This window comes from Phycomyces blakesleeanus (genome assembly GCF_001638985.1).
Source record: "Phycomyces blakesleeanus NRRL 1555(-) unplaced genomic scaffold PHYBLscaffold_15, whole genome shotgun sequence".
NCBI classification, from domain to species: Eukaryota; Fungi; Mucoromycota; class Mucoromycetes; order Mucorales; family Phycomycetaceae; genus Phycomyces; species Phycomyces blakesleeanus.
The window spans coordinates 362,534-381,287 of record NW_017265148.1 but is presented as its reverse complement, the minus strand read 5'-3'; the positions used below and the strand labels follow the sequence as shown (position 1 = coordinate 381,287).

Genomic DNA, 18,754 nt, shown 5'->3' with positions numbered 1-18,754 from the left:
ATTTTATCTTTACTCTCAGGGTTTGGTTGACATTTTCCGTATTTGATGCTTCTAATATTGTACTAACAAGATTTCGGTTTTGTGTGAATGCCTAATATTATTATTATTTTGAAAAATATTAAATGAGTGAATAGTATTTGATAGACCGAGTATTTATGGTTTCTTCTTTTTCTTTCTTTCTTTAAAGATATGTGTATATAAATACAAATGATGATTATTGTTCAATCGTCTATAATTCTTAAAAGGTGGCCTTACACAATATGTATTAAAAGCAAACGAGGTTTCAAATACAGTAAAACACATTTGTAAGTCGCATAATTCGAAAAAATAAGTCGCCCTGAATATTTTTTTTGTATTTAATGGTCGCCCTAGTTCTCCTCATTTAACAATATATAGACTTCATTATTAATTTACTTTCCAATAAACAATACAAAAGAAAAGTATTTATTGATCGGCTACAGTGCAAAGCACTAAGCGATTGGCTTACTATGCCTGAATTTTTGTATTACATTATTTATATGAGAGGAAAAAGGTAAAAAAAAAAAGAGAAAAAAAAGACTGCTCCAAGAAGTGTCTTATCACCACAAGTGCCTTGCCTGCTATCACACCAGGAAGGAAGGGCTGTTTGTTCATGACAGGGGCCCAGTGAGCTCGCCAAATGGCATGGTTTGTAGAGGCTACAACCAGATTTTGTGTGTGTTTGGGTATAGAAGTGTCAGAAAAAGTCATCGTGGTCAGGAGAGACGTCAAGAGGGGAATCAAAATTAATTGCTAGACAATATGCCTACCTTTTGTGGGCGAAACGAGAATGGAATTTAGGCAAAGTAGGTATTTATTCAATTTTACCTACATGTATAAATGGCTCAAAGAGACAAACTGCGTATATTAGCCACACCGAGGATTGAATGCTGGACAAAGAGAAGCTCAAATTTTGCTTATTTTATAAAAAGGAAAATTTGAACTTTTTGACGATCCAAATGCTCTTTCTTTACTGGTCATTTGATTTCTATAAATACATTTAAAGTATAAATTTAATAATTTCAAGATTGTCAGGTTCATGGTGAGCATAATGAGCATAATTTATGTATTATTTTTTGGTGCTCATTTCTATAGACCATTATTCGTTTTAAGCCCGAGGATTTTGGAAACAATCTTGGATTTCCTTACAAAGCTTTCACGATAAAACTCCCATTGAATACTGTTGTCAACAATGAATACAAAGAGCTACTAAGAAATAAGATCATTATCACTTTAAATGATCTTCATAATATCATATCCAGGGCAATGATGTTCATAAACAGCTACTGCTTGGTATCTTCTCGTGATTCAATACCTAGCTACATTTACAATCAGACATTTTGGTACTCGGTTTGCCAACTTGTCAATGGCAGAAAAGTAAAAAAAAAAAAAAAGAACGCTAATGCACCATCATATCTTGTACAATTCTGAGATACCTATAGATCCGCGATTACATATACCGTATACAATCAAAGCCTACAAAGCGGAGCCAGCCAATGTCTGTCCGAAGCTTGCACTGAACTTGCAGCCTGTTATATCAATCATATAGTAGAAACCCTTGAGAAACGATTATCGAGTTATTTTTGCTATACGTTGCAAAACTTATTAGTGGTAAGTTATTATATTCTTGTATTTTTTTTTGAAAAAAAAATCGGCAATATTACTATAAAGTTCATACTTTTGTAAGTTGTAGAATGTATCTCCAAAGAATATTGGCTATCAGTTTGTTTGTGGGGGAGACCCAAGTTGTACATCAAATGTACAAGAACTTCAAGAATCATCAGTTACAAACACCCGCCAGTTGTTAAAAAGCCACCTTCCGGACAAAATAACTTTGGCTACTCTATAAGCACACCCTGAAAAGAATATCTCTGTACTTTCGCAAACCCTGTCCGAATATGAACTAGAACATAAAAGCCATAATCCTTTTGATGTACGCCGACTTCCCTTACCAAGACTATTTGCACTATTTCCAAAATCATCTTTGCATTTTCGGTCAATAGCTATTAGTGCAAACGGACTATCCTGCTTTGTGTCCTGACCACTACCAAGAGGATATAATAATCAGCTCTTATTATCCAAAAACGTTATAAACTTTGCTAAGCTGAGGTGCAAGAGGTATATATATCATTGCCAGTTTATCAGGGAATCATAACTCTTATTATTTTTTAGTTCTGACCTTGAGCCAAATGGTAACAATCGGATCTTGTTTGGAAATTTAATAAGATCAAATGTATTTTCCATCGATTGCCTATTCTGCGAGAGAAACCCAGCTTCCATCGAAGTAAGAAACAGCACACTTCAACTTGAATTGTCAGATTTTGAGTTCAATGAAGTACAACACAACTATAAGCTAGTTTTTGTCAACCCTGGACGAAAGGCTGTTTTCACTGTAGCAGAGGGGCTATCTACCAAAGCACATAGTTTACTGTGGTGCACAACTTGTGAATACTACCACATAACAGGATCAACAAGATAACAAGCAGATCAAGTTCGGCATAAAAGGCAAAATGGAATTGAAGCCATTGAAAGCCATATACCATCCCATGAAACAGCCTCCTGTGTAGCATATATTGATGACGTACAATATGCTTTAACTCGTCTGGACGTGTTGTATAATTTTTATGGAAATAGCACTGCTAAATGCCAGTTTTTTTTCTATATTAAGGGCGCCAGAAAGCACCAGAACAAATGGTGAGCATCTTGATAAACGGAGATAGCAAGTATAACAAGAAGAGAAGAAAAAAGAAAAAAGAAGGAAGAAGCCACAGACCCTAAAGCCAACAAGCCAACAAGCCAACAAGCCAACAAGCCAACAAAGTGAGTAGTTAATCTTTTTTCTCTCTTCTTTCTTTGGTTAAAAATTTTAATGTTCTTGACTTTTTTTTTGAAAAGGTTAAATAAGTGGAAACCCCCTTCCGTATAAATAAGAAAAAATAAAGATTCTATTAATTGTTTTCGGGGCTGGAATTTTCGGGAAGGACTTGGTGAGACTAAAGAATAACCGATGTGGAGTGACAGGAATTATGGGGAAGGCTTTGAAGAAACGAGAGAGGAATGGGGGTCTTGTCGCTGTTACAATTGATGAATACAATACAGAGACGTGCAACAATTGCCAAGCGAAGAATTTAGCGCCTGCAAATCACACTCGCAGCTACAGCGTACAGGTCTGTAGAATCTGCAATACACTGTGGCAGCGAGATGTTAATGATGCAAAAAATATGATAACAATTGCTTTTTCAACTTGGAGAGGAACCCATCGACAAACCGCCTTTCAAAGTTCTGATAAAGGCAAGCAAGCAGCAAACAGCAACAGCAGCAGCAACAATAACAACAACAATCCCGTCACTAACATAAGCAGTTTGTCTCTTTGAGCCATTTAGACATATAGGTAAAATTGAACAAATACCTACTTTGCCTAAATTCCATTCTCGTTTCGCCCACAAAAGGTAGGCATATTGTCTAGCAATTAATTTTTATTCGTCTAAAACATTTCCTAATTTGTCTCAATCTCAAGTAGAAACACTGTATTTCGAGACAGTTGGCTGCTTTTTTGAGTTTATATTTCTATAATTGGAACCAATAATCAACTTACTTGGGCTAATTTGTTTCGTATATTGGAGAATACCATTAATGAGATCCAAAAAAAAAAAAAAAAAAATCCCCAGGGGGTATTTCCCTGAGGTTTCCCTAAAGTCTCCCTTGGGTTTCCCTTTAGGTTTCCTGGAGTTTCCAAGCTTTCTTTATTCGTGGGATTTCCGTGCTGGACTTATAATTAAAAACAACACACACAAAAAGAGAAATATAGATATACATTGTAAGCGTGTTAGTAGCTATGAGAGAAGCCAACAAAAAAAAATGCAATTAATATGCAGTATATCTTTCGATTCAAAGGAAGAAAAGCAAGTTATTGTGTTATTTTGATTTGCTCTTTTTATTTATTTTTATGTGCATGTGTGCGTACGGGATAATGATTAGAGCAGTTATACCGTGTATAAATAATTATGTTACATATATATATATATATATTTATTCATTTATCAACAATCTAAGCCGAATTTTCTTTATGAATCAAAAGGTCAAGAGCCAACAATAATTGGTAGATCCAGCATGTATATTACATAATGAAAGTAAATCATGAATTTGAATGGTAGTATATTTATCCTTCACTTTTGTTTAGAACTCCCTTCCTTTCGTTGTCTTTTTTTTTTTGTAGTTCCTATTAAAGCCCTTTAGAATTTGTATATAGCCATGATCTGTCATCACTATTTTTCCAGCTATCCTTTCTGTAACACAATGTATATATATTAGCAAATGGTTAGCGGCGGGATATCTTGAAAAAATGCGGGGGAAAACCTAAAAAAAAATATCCCACCCAATAATATACTTGATCTATTGGTTACACCTGATTCACGATATACAGCTTCTGGCCGTGGGGTCGGCACGTCGTTTTTATATCTATATATATTTACTTGACTTTTTCCTTTATTTTTATTTTTTACAATAATTACATATTTTTAATATCAGCAGTAACACATAGCAGATCGTACAAATCCAGCAAAAAAAACCCCCCAGAATTTATTTCAAAGTTCTACCAACAGAAAGCTTTTTTTTTTCATTTATTTTTATTTATATATATTCACGTATAGTACATTCTTCTAGTCCATTCAATACCTTCTTTCTTCTTTTCTTATATTTTACGTGTCATGAAGGAAAACTCGGCTGGATCGGATACACAGCATTCAAGAACTCACTCTATTTTAAGAGTTGATTCCTTTGCCAGTGCACTCACCCAAGAAAGCCGCCGCCCTCGTCAAGAAAAGTCTGAGGCCGAGAAGCGCTTGGTCCGTAAACTTGACAGACGGCTGATGCTCTGGGCATTTTTTGGGTATTTTGCCAACGGTCTTGACCGAAATAATATGCGTATGTATAGTTTGGTATTATCATTTATATAAGCGTACAATTATACTTACTCAATGTCTCTTTATATACTATCAGCTAATGCCTACACTAATGGTATGGATACCGAGTTGAACCTTGCATCCGACAAGTACAATTGGGCAATTACCATGTTTTTTATTGGTTATATTATGTATGTATCATTATTACTATTAAAAAAAAAACTCAACATCTTTTATTTTATTCTTTAATTTTACAGTCTTCAAATTCCCGCCAATGCAATCATCACCAAGGTCAGACCTAGTATTATGTTACCTGGCGTTGTATTCGTGTGGGGAGCTATTGTGTGCTTCATGGCTCTTGTAAAAAACTATCAGGGTCTTTACGGTCTTCGCATCTGCCTTGGGTTCTCTGAGGCTGCGTTTTACCCCGGAATTGTCTTTTTACTCGGCAGTTGGTACTCTCGCGAAGAACTTGGCACTCGTACTGCTGTATTTGTGGCAGGCTCTCAGGTATCCGGAGCCTTTAGCGGTCTGATATCTGGCGCAATTGCTTCTGGTCTTGATGGCGTTCACGGAATGCGTGGATGGAAATGGCTTTTTATCATCGAAGGCCTTTTGGCTGTTGTCATTGGATTCTGTGGTTTCTTTCTCTTACCAGATTTCCCTCACAACACTCGTTTCATTGTCGGTGAAGAGCGTGATCTTGCTATCGAACGTCTTGAACGCCAAGGAAAGAAGACTCTCAGCACTGGTCTTAATTTGACAACGTAAGTCCTATATCTCTTACTCTTTGTTTTAAAAAAAATTAATTTTTTTAAAAAAAAAATAGTTTCCGTAACTTGCTTACTACTCCTTATGTCTGGCTATTTCTTTTCACTTTTATCTGTTTTCAAGAGGGCATGGGTATTCTGCAGAACTTCCCAATCATTCTTTCCAAGCTCGGCTATAGTTCATCGTTTGCCAACTACATGATGGTTCCTATCTGGGTATGGGTTGCCGTTGTGCTGGTTGTCCAGGGCTGGCTATCTGATCGTTACGGAAAACGTGCTTGGCATATACTTGCCGGCAGTGCATGGACCCTTCTCTGGTACGTCGTCTTGGTCGCAGTTGATGGTGGCAAAAGCCCGATCGTACTTGTGTTTGTCGCGGCCTATATGATTCCTCCAATCTTTGGCGCAAGCCCTATCATGATGACCTGGCTCAACGTATGTATAATTCAATTTTTTATTATTATTATTTTTTAGCTATTTATTTATTTTTTCAACTCAAGTTCTATTACATTTGAATATACATTTGACTTTTAAACAAAGCACACCCCCATACTCATTTGCTTGTATCTATTTATTCTCAATAGGAAATCTACCAGAACGATTCTGAAACCCGTGCCTTGGCCATTGCTATTGTAAACTCGCTTGGAAATCTTGCTCCTAACTTTATCAATATCAAGGCATGGATTGTCACAGATGCACCTGATTTCCGTAAGTAACTTGTATTATTATAAGGTGTATTTTAACTTATGCCATATATTCTAGGTACCGGAAAGATCGTTACCATGTCAATGACAGCGTTAACATTGGTCCTTATTGGCATCACATATTATCTTGAGCAAAACAAGATTCTCTTACCAAAGGTTCATCAGCGTATCACAACCACTGATGAAGAGAAGAAGAAAGATATTCGAGAGGTTGTTTAAACCCAACATTGCTTTCTTTTTCTTTTTTTTTTCTTTATTCTTGTTAATTGTTCGCATTATTATTATCATTACTTAACTCTACTTGTCTGTATATTTTCTCTTTTCTTCTTCTCGTTCTTTATAATTATATTTTATTATTTTGTTAAATAAAAATCGAATTTTCATATTACATCAAATTAAGGATATAAATCCTTCAACTATCTTGGCTTAATTTACCTAGGTTTACTTGGTAAGCACATCTTTGAAATATATATAAATATTTTTCTTTTAAAATATTCAGAATGACTTGTGTATATAAATAAGTAAAGAAGTATCTGTTTCAATATCAAAGGTGAATGTTACTGTTGTTATAATTAAAGCACTATTTATTCAAGTCAAAGTTTCGGTATATTATTACGACTACTACGAGTACGATTTATGGGATTTCAGATTATTTTGCATCTAATCCAATCAAATATTTTAAATATGGTATATCTATTCTTCTTATAAATAGTCCAACAAATGCATGATGTTTTATATTGGAATTTTATGGTTTCTATTGATCAAAATAATAGAAGAAGTACTGATTTATATGATATTTAGTAACAGTCTAAGCTATAGATTAGCTATATAACATGCATATACATATTATCTATTGCTACCTGCTACTTGCTACCTTTTTTATATCTAATATATATATATATAATTCTCTAAATACTATACTATTGATTTTTATTTTATCATAAAGTATAAGCCTGTTTTGTGTTGACATTGCTATGCCTGATTCCTACTTTTGAAAAGCCAAAAGATAGATTCCATGTGATTCTTTAAATACATTATTCCTAATAAGCATACGAGTAACCTTGACAGCCAAACTATACATCATCCAAATACTTCTTTTTCTGTCAATTCTGCTCAAATTACTCTTGATTGTCAATTCCACTGACTCATATTTCATCAATACTAGTTTTGCAACCTTTAGGCAGTCCAACGTACAATATTCCTCTAAAATGACTTTCTGGACTAAAAGCAAAACAATCATATTTGAATATCAGCCTCAGGATACTAAAATGAGTTTAGAGCATCCTGAACTTAGGATATGCCAGACATGTCAAAGTTACAAGTCCTTCGAACCAATTGTATTTATAAGAATTCTCAAGATCTTTGTAGAAGTTGGTAGTCTCGATATAAAATTATTAGCAGCTTGTCGTTAGTGTAATGCGTACCTCTTGTACAATTGATAGTCATGGTATAACTATAATATGCTTTATAATAAGAATCTGGCTTATATAAGACGGTATCGTTATGAAATATGATGTAGCCCGGGTTCAGGGGTGGTTAATTACTGTCTTCATATTTATTTTGTCAAGTCTATTAATCCCTTAAAATACTACACTCCTTGATTACACATCTTGGAGTAGAATCACTATTCAATACTACTGGCCTTTTATATAAATCACTCAATCAATCAATCAATCAATCAATAAACAAAAAGTCTATAAAGGCAACACAATTGACAGGCAAAAATTTTAAACTCTACACACCTTTATCTTTCACTCTTTTAAGTAATCCATAAACTGACCTACAGCACATATACTTACCAAATCTCCTAGTATATCATCCCCACCAATCGACACTTTCAAAAGCACTGTTCAAACCCCATATCTTTAGTCCATTGTGGATGAGAAGACAATGAAACAAGCTATCTTGTTCCGAGCTCTTACTGTCAAGGTATTAATACAAACAGTCAGATGGAGACTAGAGTTCCTTCGACCCCTACAAGACCTGGTTTCTAAATTCCACGCAATTGCTACACACACACCTACATACTTAAAAAGTATATTCTCCTTGCCGAATTGTCACATGACCCATCATTTAACCTAAATGGATAGATCAATCAAGCTTTTTTTTCAGGTTTTCCTTTCGTTAATTGATCGTATCACTGACTCCTCCCGAATAACAAAAAAAAACAAGACTGAACCGTAAGTTCATTTCCCGCCACATCAACACATATATTCATCACAGCTCCTACACCTGAATCTCCCTCCTAAACGCTCACCACATCGCTATGTACGAGGCCACAAAAATCCACGCAGTTTACATAGTTAATATCAAGCTGAAGTTTGACCAGAATTTTTGCCGAGTGATCAATATCTTGCTCGATATAAAAAGAAGACGGCAAAAGCTTATCCAATACCTGCGTAGACAATTAGCAACCGAGGAATGAGTCAAAAGGATGCTAACAGAGCATATCTTTGAACCCGCAAGGACGTTCAAATAAAGAGTTTCAATTCGCCAAGTTGACAGCTCATTCACCGAAAAAAATATATAGATGCATTCACAGCCATTAGACCAATTTTGACCGCCTGTCCAGAAAGATATTGGTTCCGAAAGAACTCTATCTACTATAATTTCAAACCGTCTCCTCACAATCACTTCCTCGCCCTATTTTGCATTGCCCAGCTCCTAGAACAGCTTGGATATAAATCCATCAACTGCTTCTCTCTTCGCCGATCCTGGTCACCATGCTATATGCAAATTGATACTAGGATTCTGTGCCAGCAGATATTGAGAACAACTGGGACAGCAAAATTGGATAAGCTAGAGTTGTGTGGAAGAGTGGTAAACTAGAATATCGGGGTTTTCCGTGATTAAGCTCATAGAAACAATTTAGACTGATGGTGTTGGAGTTTCCTTCCTTACGCAGACCCAAGGCACTACCAAAGGACCCACTTCCAGAAGAGCTTCTATCATTAAGACAGAAAACATTTACTACGTTCATAACTGTAAACGTGAACAGCATGAAAGAATCTGTGGACGTTGTGTTTTTATTAATCCTGGAAGAAGCGATCTTCTATACTGTATACACGAGGATTCTACGGTATAAATACCAAGATATTACCGGTACATCTCCAACCAGCAGACTATTAAACTCAGGCGTACCAAGTCTCGCCACATCGCCATTATCTCAAAGCCCAATGCCCAAATGTCCGTGCTGCAGAGAATCTCCTCTTCCATACCTCGAGCCGATCCAATAACCTTACAAATTCTGCTTACCATACCTGGATTATATCATAAAGCTCCTCAACCCTCACTTCTTTTTACACCGACGCCATAGGTCGTACCAGCTAGAAAACTTTGTTCCGCAAGCTTCGTCTCTTCTCATACATAACCCAATGCAAAGTCGACGAATATTTAGCCAAAACTTTTCGTGCTAAGTTTGGTCAAAATTTTGTCTTGGTCATGGAAAACTGGTCTGTCCCTAACAATAGATACCATAAACCAATCAAAGGTAAAATACTGAGGAATCTACTTTGCAAACATGGTTTTGATGCTTGTTTGATCAATGAGTATGCTACCTCTAGGCACTGTCCGAGGTGCTGCCAACTGTCCCTTCAAACCTTCAAGCAAGTCGAAAATCCTCGCCCATATCGCCGTACCCAAATACCAACTAGAACACGCCATAGTCTCCTAAGGTAAATTCTACAGCCACTCCATTTTTATTATCATTTATTCTGACAAGTCCTTTTAGATGCACCAATCTAAATTGTTTGGAGAACATGGATGGGTCAGAGGTTATGCATCGTTTGTGGAATCGAGATCTTGCTGCTGTTCTGAACTTCCGACATATACTTAACCAAGTGAGTCATGATGATACTATATCCGAGAGGTTTACCCGGGTCATTCAAATTGGACTTAATAGAATACAAGCCGAATAAGATGTTCAGGAGGGTCGTCGTGTGAGACAAAGACTGACAAGACTTCAAAGAAAATAACAGATATTACCTCCTGGTTACCGCCTAGGATACACCCAAGATACCGAATAGTAAGCCATTAGATTTAAATAATTTCATCGTCTTTGATTCTTGTACCGAGTTGAAGAAGTGGAAAAAAAAAGATGTTTTACATTGACTGCAAAGACATGGTGGCGTAAAAGTGAGATATACAGTCAAAGGACAAAAGTTCCTGGCCTTTAAAATCCCGCAGTTATAGCACTGACTTCTATCTATAAGCACATAATAAGATTTATACAAGTCTTCTAGAGCTCTAATTTTTACAGGTTTTCTTGCAAGATATAGTGTTGTTGCTTTGAGGTGTAGACATAATGGTGAAAATCTTTATTGAATTTGAGAGCAAGAGAGAGAAGGTATGCGTACTTATAACAAAATATACAGACGTTATTTTAAATTGCAGGAACTTTTGTCCTTTGATTGTATATTTGGATTCAAAAACCAATCTACTTGGGATAATTTGGCTCGTGTGCTGGAGAGCACCATTAATAGGGGGTTTCATTATCTGTTTTAGATTTTATTTTATTTTTCTGGGATTGAAAAACACTAATTATTGGCTGGTAAAAATCTCTCAAAAAATAAAATCTCAAAACTTGGCTTGATAATTTTAAGATTTTATTTTATTTTTAACTTGGCATTTTTATTCAGATATTACAAATAACAAAAAGCATTATTTTACTCATATTTTCTGTCTATTTTGATAGAAGTAGTACATTATATTATTTAATATGTCTTAAATATGCTTATTCAAAGACTTTTCATAAATTTTAGCTCATCAGTAGCTTTATGTAAACAGTAAATATATCTAGAATAATAAACAAAAAAAGTAATTTTTTAAAAGACTTTATACATTAAATTAGCTAACATGAGGGGGGTTCAGTAATATCTTTTTATATTCATTATTATTGGTTAAAACTTAAAGACCATAAAAATAAAATAAAATCTAAAACAGATAATGAAACCCCCTAATGGCACTATCTATTCGTCCAAAAAAAACAAACTAAAATCGTCTCAATCTCAAGTAGAAACACTTGGTATATACAGACTAGAAGTTCAAAAAAGAATGCTTCTCTTCTCAATCATAGTGGCAATGGAAAAAGACTAGCTAGTTATAGTCGATTAAAAATTTTGCCCTTTATTTGAACTTTCAGTCTGTCCACACCAACTGTATATTGGTTATTGCATGGAATACTGAGAGGATAAAGAAGAAACCAAATAGTCTGGGTATCAATCGGAACTGTAGATAACACATGGCAATAAATCCTAGAAATTTGACCTGACATTTTACTTGCTATTCTGAAAAAAAAAGCACCAAAGAATTGAAATAAACTGAAACTGAAATTTTCAAAGTTTATCCGAAAATAAAATAAAATATAAATATAAATATAACATAAAGAGAGCCAAAGACCTTGCTTTTTTATTTATTTATTTATTTCTTATTTTTACAACACCGGAAAATCGGAAGCTAAGATAAAGTTTGAAGGAAATCTATTTACTCCGCAACAATCCACTTGTTGTTTTCATCATCACCTTCAGGATAGACAGTGATCTCGTTGCGGTTATCCTCAATAGTGAAGTCATGACTGTGCCTATGATACAAAAAGCAAAATGAAGCAGAAAGTCAGTATATGTACCACAAAAACAAAAAGCAGAAAGACTTACAAGACGAATCCGGTTTGCTCATGTTTGAGAGTGAAGGCCTGGTCAACGCGCCAGAACTATTTAAATTTATTAGAATAATAATAATAATAATAATAATAAAAATTAATACTCACATTATCATACTCGTCGCTATCCTCGTAAAATTTGATGACTCTCCAGACATCGTTTTCATCGGTCTCATTATCACTTCCGAAGCAAGAAACCTCCTGCTGCTGAGAGACAGGGCTGGGAATCTCATGGCTGTGGAGATTGGCTCTGGTAGGGACGTGCTTGAGACGGACAAGGTCATCCCAGCCGACTTCATAACCGCGCTCCTCCTCAGTCTCGACAGGAGGAATTACAATCCAAGTTGACTCTTCACTAGACTCCCATTCACCAGCAAAAGTCTTTTTTTTTGTTGTTGTTTTGTTAAAAAACAGAAGAAATAACTTTGGGTGAGTTATTTTTATTCTTGCCCAAAATCTCATGATTGTTATTACCTTTTGCTGATAGCTTCCACTCTCGTAGTTCTCGGGAACTGAGGTCAAGAAACGTCCGGTCATGACATGCTTCAATGAAACATGGTCACTGTATTAAATATGGTCGATTAGTTTAAAATACTCCCACGCTGTGTATATATATATGACTTTACCCGTAGCGAATGATACCATCTTCTTGAGGTCTGCCTGTTTGATACCAAGAGGTGGTTGATATTTTAGTTGGGTACAATCAAATAGAGTCACGATCTACACTTACTCATTATTTGTGTTTTAAAAAAGAAAAAGAAAAATGAAAGGTTCTTGTAAATTCAATCAAGGCTCAACACAGCTTAATTTATATATGCTTCGACGTCACACAGCAGAAGAAAGAACAACGTCAAAGGGCACGTTACCAAAATAAAATAATAGTGTGCATTTGCTTAAAAATCCATACCAAAGAAAAACCCCCTTCCTCTATTCTCGAGGTAGATTTCCAAAAATAAAAATGTTTAAATTTTTGTTCTTTGATGTCCATGCCCCGACTCTTCCTGCTTCATTTTATTCCTCTTACCTATCTCCTTGCTTTCCCTACTTTCCTTTTTTTTTTTAAAAAAAAAAAAAATTTGTTGCCAAGATACCGTTATTTTTGTTTTTTATTTTATTTTTCGCTTGGTTACCTATACTGTATACTATACCAGCTGCTAACTAACTCGACATTTTCTCCTGCCAAAAGTAACAGTTACCTTTTAAGTTGTTTAAACTGTTTTATCGCCTTTGAAATTAAAAAAATAGCTAAAATTTTGTTCTTTCTTTTTCGACTGATATCATCTATATATTTATATATGTATCGAATCCAAAACAAAATACCCTATTAATTTTCTTACTCGAAAAAAGAAAAGAAAAAAAGAAACTCAAGTAACAAAGATATTAATGCAGTCACAAATAAAATTGAAAATGGAAGTTGGATCAGACAAAAAAAAATAAAAAAAGGGGGTTGGGTTGATCATATAGCACTCGAGCTATACAAATACTTGTTTTACATAGAAGTATATTCACAAGACACCATGTGGTTTTATATTCATATCCACCTTTTCTTGTTTCTCTATCATTAATAAAAGCTCAAATATATCCATGCCTATTGTTTTTATTTATTCAGCAATGACACGAAAAAAAAATGTCCGTTGCTGCTGGATAGAGAATAATAAAATGGATGGTTTACAATTTGTATGTATGTGGATGTGGAGGATAACTTTTAATCAAAGAGACCGAAACCCATGTCATCGTCAGATTCTTCCTTTTCCTCAACGGCAGCCTCGACCTTGGCATCTTCAGTGGAGGCACCAGCAGCAGCACCAGCGGGAGCAGCAACACCACCAGTAGGGACGGAAGAGATCTTCTCCTTGCCCTCGGCAATAAGCTATATATAATTATTTTATAAATTTTATTGATTAATTATTATTATTATTATTTTGTAAAGTGTATATATATATATTAATTGTTTTCTTTGTTTTTCTTACCTCTTCGACGGACTTGCCCTCAAGAGCCTTGATCAAGGAAGCAACACGCTCCTCTTCGACAGAGACGCCGACGGAACCCAAAAGGGTGGTAATATCCTTGGCGGTGGGATTAGCCTTGCCACCGGTGGTAAGAAGAAGGTAGGCAGCGAGATACTTCATGGCAATGACACGAACTACAAAAAAGAAGAGGCCGAGACAAGGTTCAGCAAGTTTGAAAAAATATTTTATTTGGTTCAATTTTTTTTTCAGTTGCCGAACATTTTATTGGTAGATAAAAGCTAATGACTATGTTCCGCAGTCCTTGCTATTTTATTGCGTCACAATAACGTGGCTTACAGAAAATAATGAGAACGTGAATGTTTGAATACTGAACTTTTTGTGTGTGTGGTGTTATATATATATAAGAATTAAACGGAATTTTGCGCATACACATATATTTTATACAGAGTTATCAAATCTTGTATTCAAGAACATTGTCTAGTAGATAATAATCTCGGTCAATCTTTATATATTCACTCTTATTCGTAGCATATTTAAATACATAAACTCATTATATATATGTATGTACATAAAATACCGTTGTCTTTATAAAATGAATAAAAAAGAATAGAGTGAAAATAATGTAAAAACTCTTTAAATGTGTAAAAATAATAATAATGTAAAAATGTGCCATTTGTCTTTCGTTTCAGAATTGAGCAAATAATTTATAGAGACAAGGTATGCAAAATGAGTTGGTAAATAAATAAATAAATAAAAGCAAGGTTGAATACATAAAACTAATAGTTACATATAATAAGATCTTTAAACGCTGCAAGCCAAAAAGTTGTTTTTGTTACTCTTATATTATTTAAGCCAATTTTTTCTTTAAAAATAAATAAATATTGAATGTCGAGAAGCTTTTGTTCTTATGCTAGATATGCGAACCTCTTCCTGCCAGCTTACTTGCCCAGGAGGATTTGTCCTAAAAGGAAGTTTTAATATTCGATTATCAAAAGGATCAATTTATATGTCAAACTAGGTCTATTACTGAATTTCATGATAGATCATTCTCTTCATTTCCCCCCTACAAACTCTTGCTCTTAACAGCATTTGTGTAGATAGCTTCTTAAGCAGAATGTCTGAAAATCAATTCTGATTCGCCCATAAAATAAAAAAAAAATAACAGATTCTGAGTTTAAACTAAAATTAAAAGTATATAGTTGGAATGTGACTGTTTCATGCTCTGTCATGCAACAGTCTTTCTTTTAAAGAAAAAAAAAAAAAAAAAGACTTTCTTCGTTTACAGAATCAGATCCATCTGAAATGAGCAATAACGATAGTTTATCAACCCAAGGCTTAGATCAGTCTATGTGTAAATATTATTTCATTACTCACTTCAACGTAGACTATAGCTCACACATATTTTTATAGCCTCAATGAAAATTAATGATAAGCCTACTGCTTCTCGTTACGTCCCTCCTCATTTACGTGGACGAGCTGCTGCTGCTGCTCCAGAAGCATCTCCAGCATCTCGCACTGACAATGGCTGGAACACAAAACCTACCAATGACATACCGAGATCTAACAAGTAATATCATTTTTTAAAAAAAAAATCCCACAACACAATATTGAATAATTATTAAATACTATTGTTATTCTAGTCGTTGGAAGGAAGGTAGCTCTGACTCGGGTGTGTCAAGAGGGCGTGGATATGGTTCTAATAATCAATTCGATGAACGCGGCTCCTACGGTGGAGGATACCAACGTGGAGGAGGAGGGTATGGTGGAAGAAAAGAAGAGGGCAGAGGCCAATGGAAGAATGGCGCCCATCAGCTTTCTGCTCGTAGTGCTCATGTTGAACTCGATTTGTTTGGTACTCATGATGATACCGAATCTACTCACACGGGAATCAACTTTGATAAGTATGAAAATATTCCTGTCGAAGTATCTGGAAATGATGTACCCCAGCCATTGGAGAAGGTATGTGTATATATGAATTTAAAATTTTCTAACTATATAAATTCTAAAACGTAATCGATAGTTCACTAGCCCTCCCATTGACCCTAACCTTTTGGAGAACATTCTTCTTGCCCGTTATACCGTCCCTACACCTGTTCAAAAGTACTCTATCCCAATTGTAGGTGCTGGCCGTGATCTTATGGCTTGTGCTCAAACCGGTAATTAATTAATAAATCAATCATTCTTGCTATTGCTATTGCTATTGCCGATTGTATAATATATATATATATATATATGTGTGTGTGTGTGTGTACTAATATTATTTTCTGCTGTCAATAGGCTCTGGAAAGACTGCCGGATTTCTTTTCCCTGTATTGTCTGCCATGTTTAAAGAAGGACCTACTACAAAACCAGACACAAACGCCCCACCTGGTGTTTACCGCTCTCGCAAAGCTTACCCTGAGGTCTTGATTTTGGCCCCTACACGCGAATTAACCTCACAGATATACGACGAGGCTAAAAAGTTCTCTTACCGTTCTTTTGTACACCCTTGCGTTGTCTACGGCGGTGCTGACATTGGACAGCAATTACGCCAGATTGATCGCGGATGTGAGTTGCTTGTTGCCACACCTGGCCGACTTGTCGATCTCCTCGAGCGTGCACGAGTGTCGCTTGCCAACGTGCGCTACCTTGTCTTGGACGAGGCCGACAGAATGCTGGACATGGGATTTGAGCCCCAGATCCGCCGTATTGTTGAAGGCGAAGACATGCCGGGAGTTGAGCACCGCCAAACTCTAATGTTTTCAGCCACTTTCCCTCGCGATATCCAGATGCTTGCTCGAGACTTCTTGAAGGATTACGTTTTCCTGTCTGTCGGTCGTGTGGGCGCTACTTCGGAGAACATCACCCAAAAAATTGAGTATGTTGAAGACGAAGACAAACATTCGGTACTGTTGGATATTCTTGAAGGTGAGGCCACCAAGGGTCTGACCCTCGTCTTTGTTGAGACAAAGCGTATGGCCGATGCGCTCTCGGATTACTTACTCCAGAACAAATTCCCCGCAACTTCGATCCACGGCGACCGATCTCAGCGTGAGCGTGAGGCTGCACTAGATGATTTCCGAAGTGGACGTACACCTGTTATGGTAGCCACTGCAGTCGCGGCCCGTGGTCTTGACATTCCCAATGTCACGCATGTCATTTCATACGATCTTCCTACTGACATTGACGATTACGTTCATCGCATTGGTCGTACTGGTCGTGCAGGAAACACCGGTGTCGCCACCGCGTTCTTCAACCGTGGCAACAAAGGCATTGCCCGTAATCTTCTTGAACTGCTTACGGAAGCAAACCAGGAAGTACCTGAGTGGCTCGAAGGAATTGCCCGTCAGGCAAGCTTCGGCGGACGTGGCGGACGTGGCGGACGTGGAGGACGTAGCGGACAATCAAGAGATTACAGACGCGATGATTCTCAAGGATCTCGAGGAGGAAGCGGTATTGGTGGTGGAAGCTATGGTGGAGATTACCAGAATGGGTATTTATTTATTTAAATATTAGGTTAAAAAAGAAAGGAACTAACACATGTATATTGTATTGGTACAGAAATGATAGCTATGGAGGAGGAGGAGGAGGAAATAGTTACCAGAACAGAGCAAGCAAAACAAGCTGGTTCTAAACATGATCTCCATTTAATTATAGCAAAAAACGAAAAGAAAAAGAAAAGACGAAAAAAAAGGGAGCGGGAAGTGGGAGAGGGAAATACTATTGACTTGTTCCCTTGTGCATATACATGTACACAGACACACAAAGCACAAGGCACAAGGCACAAGGCACAAATTACAAATTACAAATTTCACACACACACACATATATATATATATGTATGTATTGATCAGTACATGTTAACCTTGCTTTCCCTTTTTCTTCTTCTTTTTTTTTTAATTATGAAATAAGTATTTGGGTAAAGAAGCCATGTTTGTATCTTTGTAATATATATTTGCATATCATTATCATTATTTTATCATTATTATTTTATATATAAAAACACTTGCAAGTCTTATACTATTATTATTTTTTGACACATTCTTTACGCCTAAAAAATAATTACTAATTTAATTTAACTGTATGGATAAGACAGAGTGTTCTTTACTAAACAGTTTAGGGCTTGAATAGCAAGGTTAGATGTAGTGTTTTATGGTGTGTGAGCCGATATGCTTAAGCAAATATTGAAAGTATAATATCTAATAACTTGATATCCCTTTTATAAATACAAGAACTTGATGCTAATTTTTTGTTGTTGTATTAATATTATACTTCTCTATTATTTTAATTGAACTGGTTTTCTGTTTAACACGGACAATAAAAAAAATACAGGTCTGTAAAATCTGCAATACACTGTGGCAGCAAGATGTTAATGATGCAAAAAATATGATAACAATTGCTTTTTCAACTTGGAGAGGAACCCATCGACAAACCGCCTTTCAAAGTTCTGATAAAGGCAAGCAAGCAGCAACAGCAGCAGCAACAGTAACAACAACAATCCCGTCACTAACATAAGCAGTTTGTCTCTTTGAGCCATTTAGACATATAGGTAAAATTGAACAAATACCTACTTTACCTAAATTCCATTCTCGTTTCGCTCACAAAAGGTAGGCATATTGTCTAGCAATTAATTTTGATTCGTCTAAAACCTTTCCTAATTTGTCTCAACCTCAAGTAGAAACACTGTAATCGGCAAATAAAACATTAATGCGCTGGAGTTTTCTTTTTTCTTTGTTATTTAATTTTAATATTTTTT

At 35.8% G+C, this 18,754-nt stretch overlaps 9 protein-coding genes across 9 annotated transcripts; 6 read left to right on the top strand and 3 right to left on the bottom strand.

Annotated features, from left to right (window-relative positions):
* Positions 1–488: 488 nt before the first annotated feature.
* PHYBLDRAFT_70104 (hypothetical protein) lies at positions 489–1,538 on the top strand (the record flags this gene model as incomplete). Its single annotated transcript, XM_018442214.1, has 6 exons — positions 489–532; positions 612–666; positions 711–824; positions 1,046–1,060; positions 1,114–1,395; positions 1,461–1,538. 6 exons carry the CDS (start codon positions 489–491, stop codon positions 1,536–1,538), a joined length of 588 nt encoding a protein of 195 aa, XP_018289602.1.
* A 250-nt stretch (positions 1,539–1,788) lies between these two features.
* On the bottom strand, positions 1,789–2,588 carry PHYBLDRAFT_70105 (hypothetical protein; the record flags this gene model as incomplete). The annotated part of the gene is made up of 2 exons (XM_018442215.1): positions 1,789–2,062; positions 2,431–2,588. 2 exons carry the CDS (start codon positions 2,586–2,588, stop codon positions 1,789–1,791), a joined length of 432 nt encoding a protein of 143 aa, XP_018289601.1.
* Positions 2,589–3,044: 456 nt separating this feature from the next.
* PHYBLDRAFT_147304 (hypothetical protein) lies at positions 3,045–3,392 on the top strand (the record flags this gene model as incomplete). The annotated part of the gene is made up of 1 exon (XM_018431838.1): positions 3,045–3,392. One exon carries the CDS (start codon positions 3,045–3,047, stop codon positions 3,390–3,392), a length of 348 nt encoding a protein of 115 aa, XP_018289600.1.
* Positions 3,393–4,694: 1,302 nt separating this feature from the next.
* PHYBLDRAFT_182037 (hypothetical protein) lies at positions 4,695–6,612 on the top strand (the record flags this gene model as incomplete). The annotated part of the gene is made up of 6 exons (XM_018438554.1): positions 4,695–4,941; positions 5,017–5,110; positions 5,177–5,686; positions 5,749–6,124; positions 6,274–6,397; positions 6,452–6,612. Exons 1-6 carry the CDS (start codon positions 4,725–4,727, stop codon positions 6,610–6,612), a joined length of 1,482 nt encoding a protein of 493 aa, XP_018289599.1. The 5' UTR covers positions 4,695–4,724.
* Positions 6,613–8,659: 2,047 nt separating this feature from the next.
* PHYBLDRAFT_147302 (hypothetical protein) lies at positions 8,660–9,669 on the top strand (the record flags this gene model as incomplete). The annotated part of the gene is made up of 4 exons (XM_018431837.1): positions 8,660–8,792; positions 8,924–9,213; positions 9,266–9,472; positions 9,529–9,669. 4 exons carry the CDS (start codon positions 8,660–8,662, stop codon positions 9,667–9,669), a joined length of 771 nt encoding a protein of 256 aa, XP_018289598.1.
* Positions 9,670–9,834: 165 nt separating this feature from the next.
* PHYBLDRAFT_170217 (hypothetical protein) lies at positions 9,835–10,310 on the top strand (the record flags this gene model as incomplete). The annotated part of the gene is made up of 2 exons (XM_018436294.1): positions 9,835–10,067; positions 10,124–10,310. 2 exons carry the CDS (start codon positions 9,835–9,837, stop codon positions 10,308–10,310), a joined length of 420 nt encoding a protein of 139 aa, XP_018289597.1.
* Positions 10,311–11,763: 1,453 nt separating this feature from the next.
* PHYBLDRAFT_159288 (hypothetical protein) lies at positions 11,764–12,812 on the bottom strand. The gene is made up of 6 exons (XM_018433961.1): positions 12,780–12,812; positions 12,676–12,709; positions 12,524–12,611; positions 12,158–12,430; positions 12,045–12,100; positions 11,764–11,971 (listed from the first exon to the last, which is right to left on the bottom strand). Exons 1-6 carry the CDS (start codon positions 12,781–12,783, stop codon positions 11,875–11,877), a joined length of 552 nt encoding a protein of 183 aa, XP_018289596.1. The 5' UTR covers positions 12,784–12,812; the 3' UTR covers positions 11,764–11,874.
* An 803-nt stretch (positions 12,813–13,615) lies between these two features.
* On the bottom strand, positions 13,616–14,193 carry PHYBLDRAFT_177787 (hypothetical protein). Its single transcript, XM_018437928.1, has 2 exons — positions 14,020–14,193; positions 13,616–13,919 (listed from the first exon to the last, which is right to left on the bottom strand). Exons 1-2 carry the CDS (start codon positions 14,176–14,178, stop codon positions 13,755–13,757), a joined length of 324 nt encoding a protein of 107 aa, XP_018289595.1. The 5' UTR covers positions 14,179–14,193; the 3' UTR covers positions 13,616–13,754.
* A 1,124-nt stretch (positions 14,194–15,317) lies between these two features.
* PHYBLDRAFT_182035 (hypothetical protein) lies at positions 15,318–17,632 on the top strand (the record flags this gene model as incomplete). The annotated part of the gene is made up of 6 exons (XM_018438553.1): positions 15,318–15,370; positions 15,430–15,586; positions 15,660–15,978; positions 16,040–16,175; positions 16,297–17,491; positions 17,560–17,632. Exons 1-6 carry the CDS (start codon positions 15,322–15,324, stop codon positions 17,630–17,632), a joined length of 1,929 nt encoding a protein of 642 aa, XP_018289594.1. The 5' UTR covers positions 15,318–15,321.
* Positions 17,633–18,754: the final 1,122 nt, after the last annotated feature.

What these genes read in the sequence shown, in the direction of transcription:
- PHYBLDRAFT_159288 (XM_018433961.1), bottom strand. An exon ending in GATGGTATCATTCGCTACGG is followed by an intron (nt 12,612 to 12,675) that starts GTAAAGTCATAT and finishes TATTTAATACAG; the next exon opens with TGACCATGTTTCATTGAAGC. An exon ending in ATAGCGACGAGTATGATAAT is followed by an intron (nt 12,101 to 12,157) that starts GTGAGTATTAAT and finishes AAATTTAAATAG; the next exon opens with TTCTGGCGCGTTGACCAGGC.
- PHYBLDRAFT_177787 (XM_018437928.1), bottom strand. Translation starts at nt 14,178, where the DNA reads ATGAAGTATCTCGCTGCCTACCTTCTTCTTACCACCGGTGGCAAGGCT. An exon ending in AGGGCAAGTCCGTCGAAGAG is followed by an intron (nt 13,920 to 14,019) that starts GTAAGAAAAACA and finishes AATTATATATAG; the next exon opens with CTTATTGCCGAGGGCAAGGA.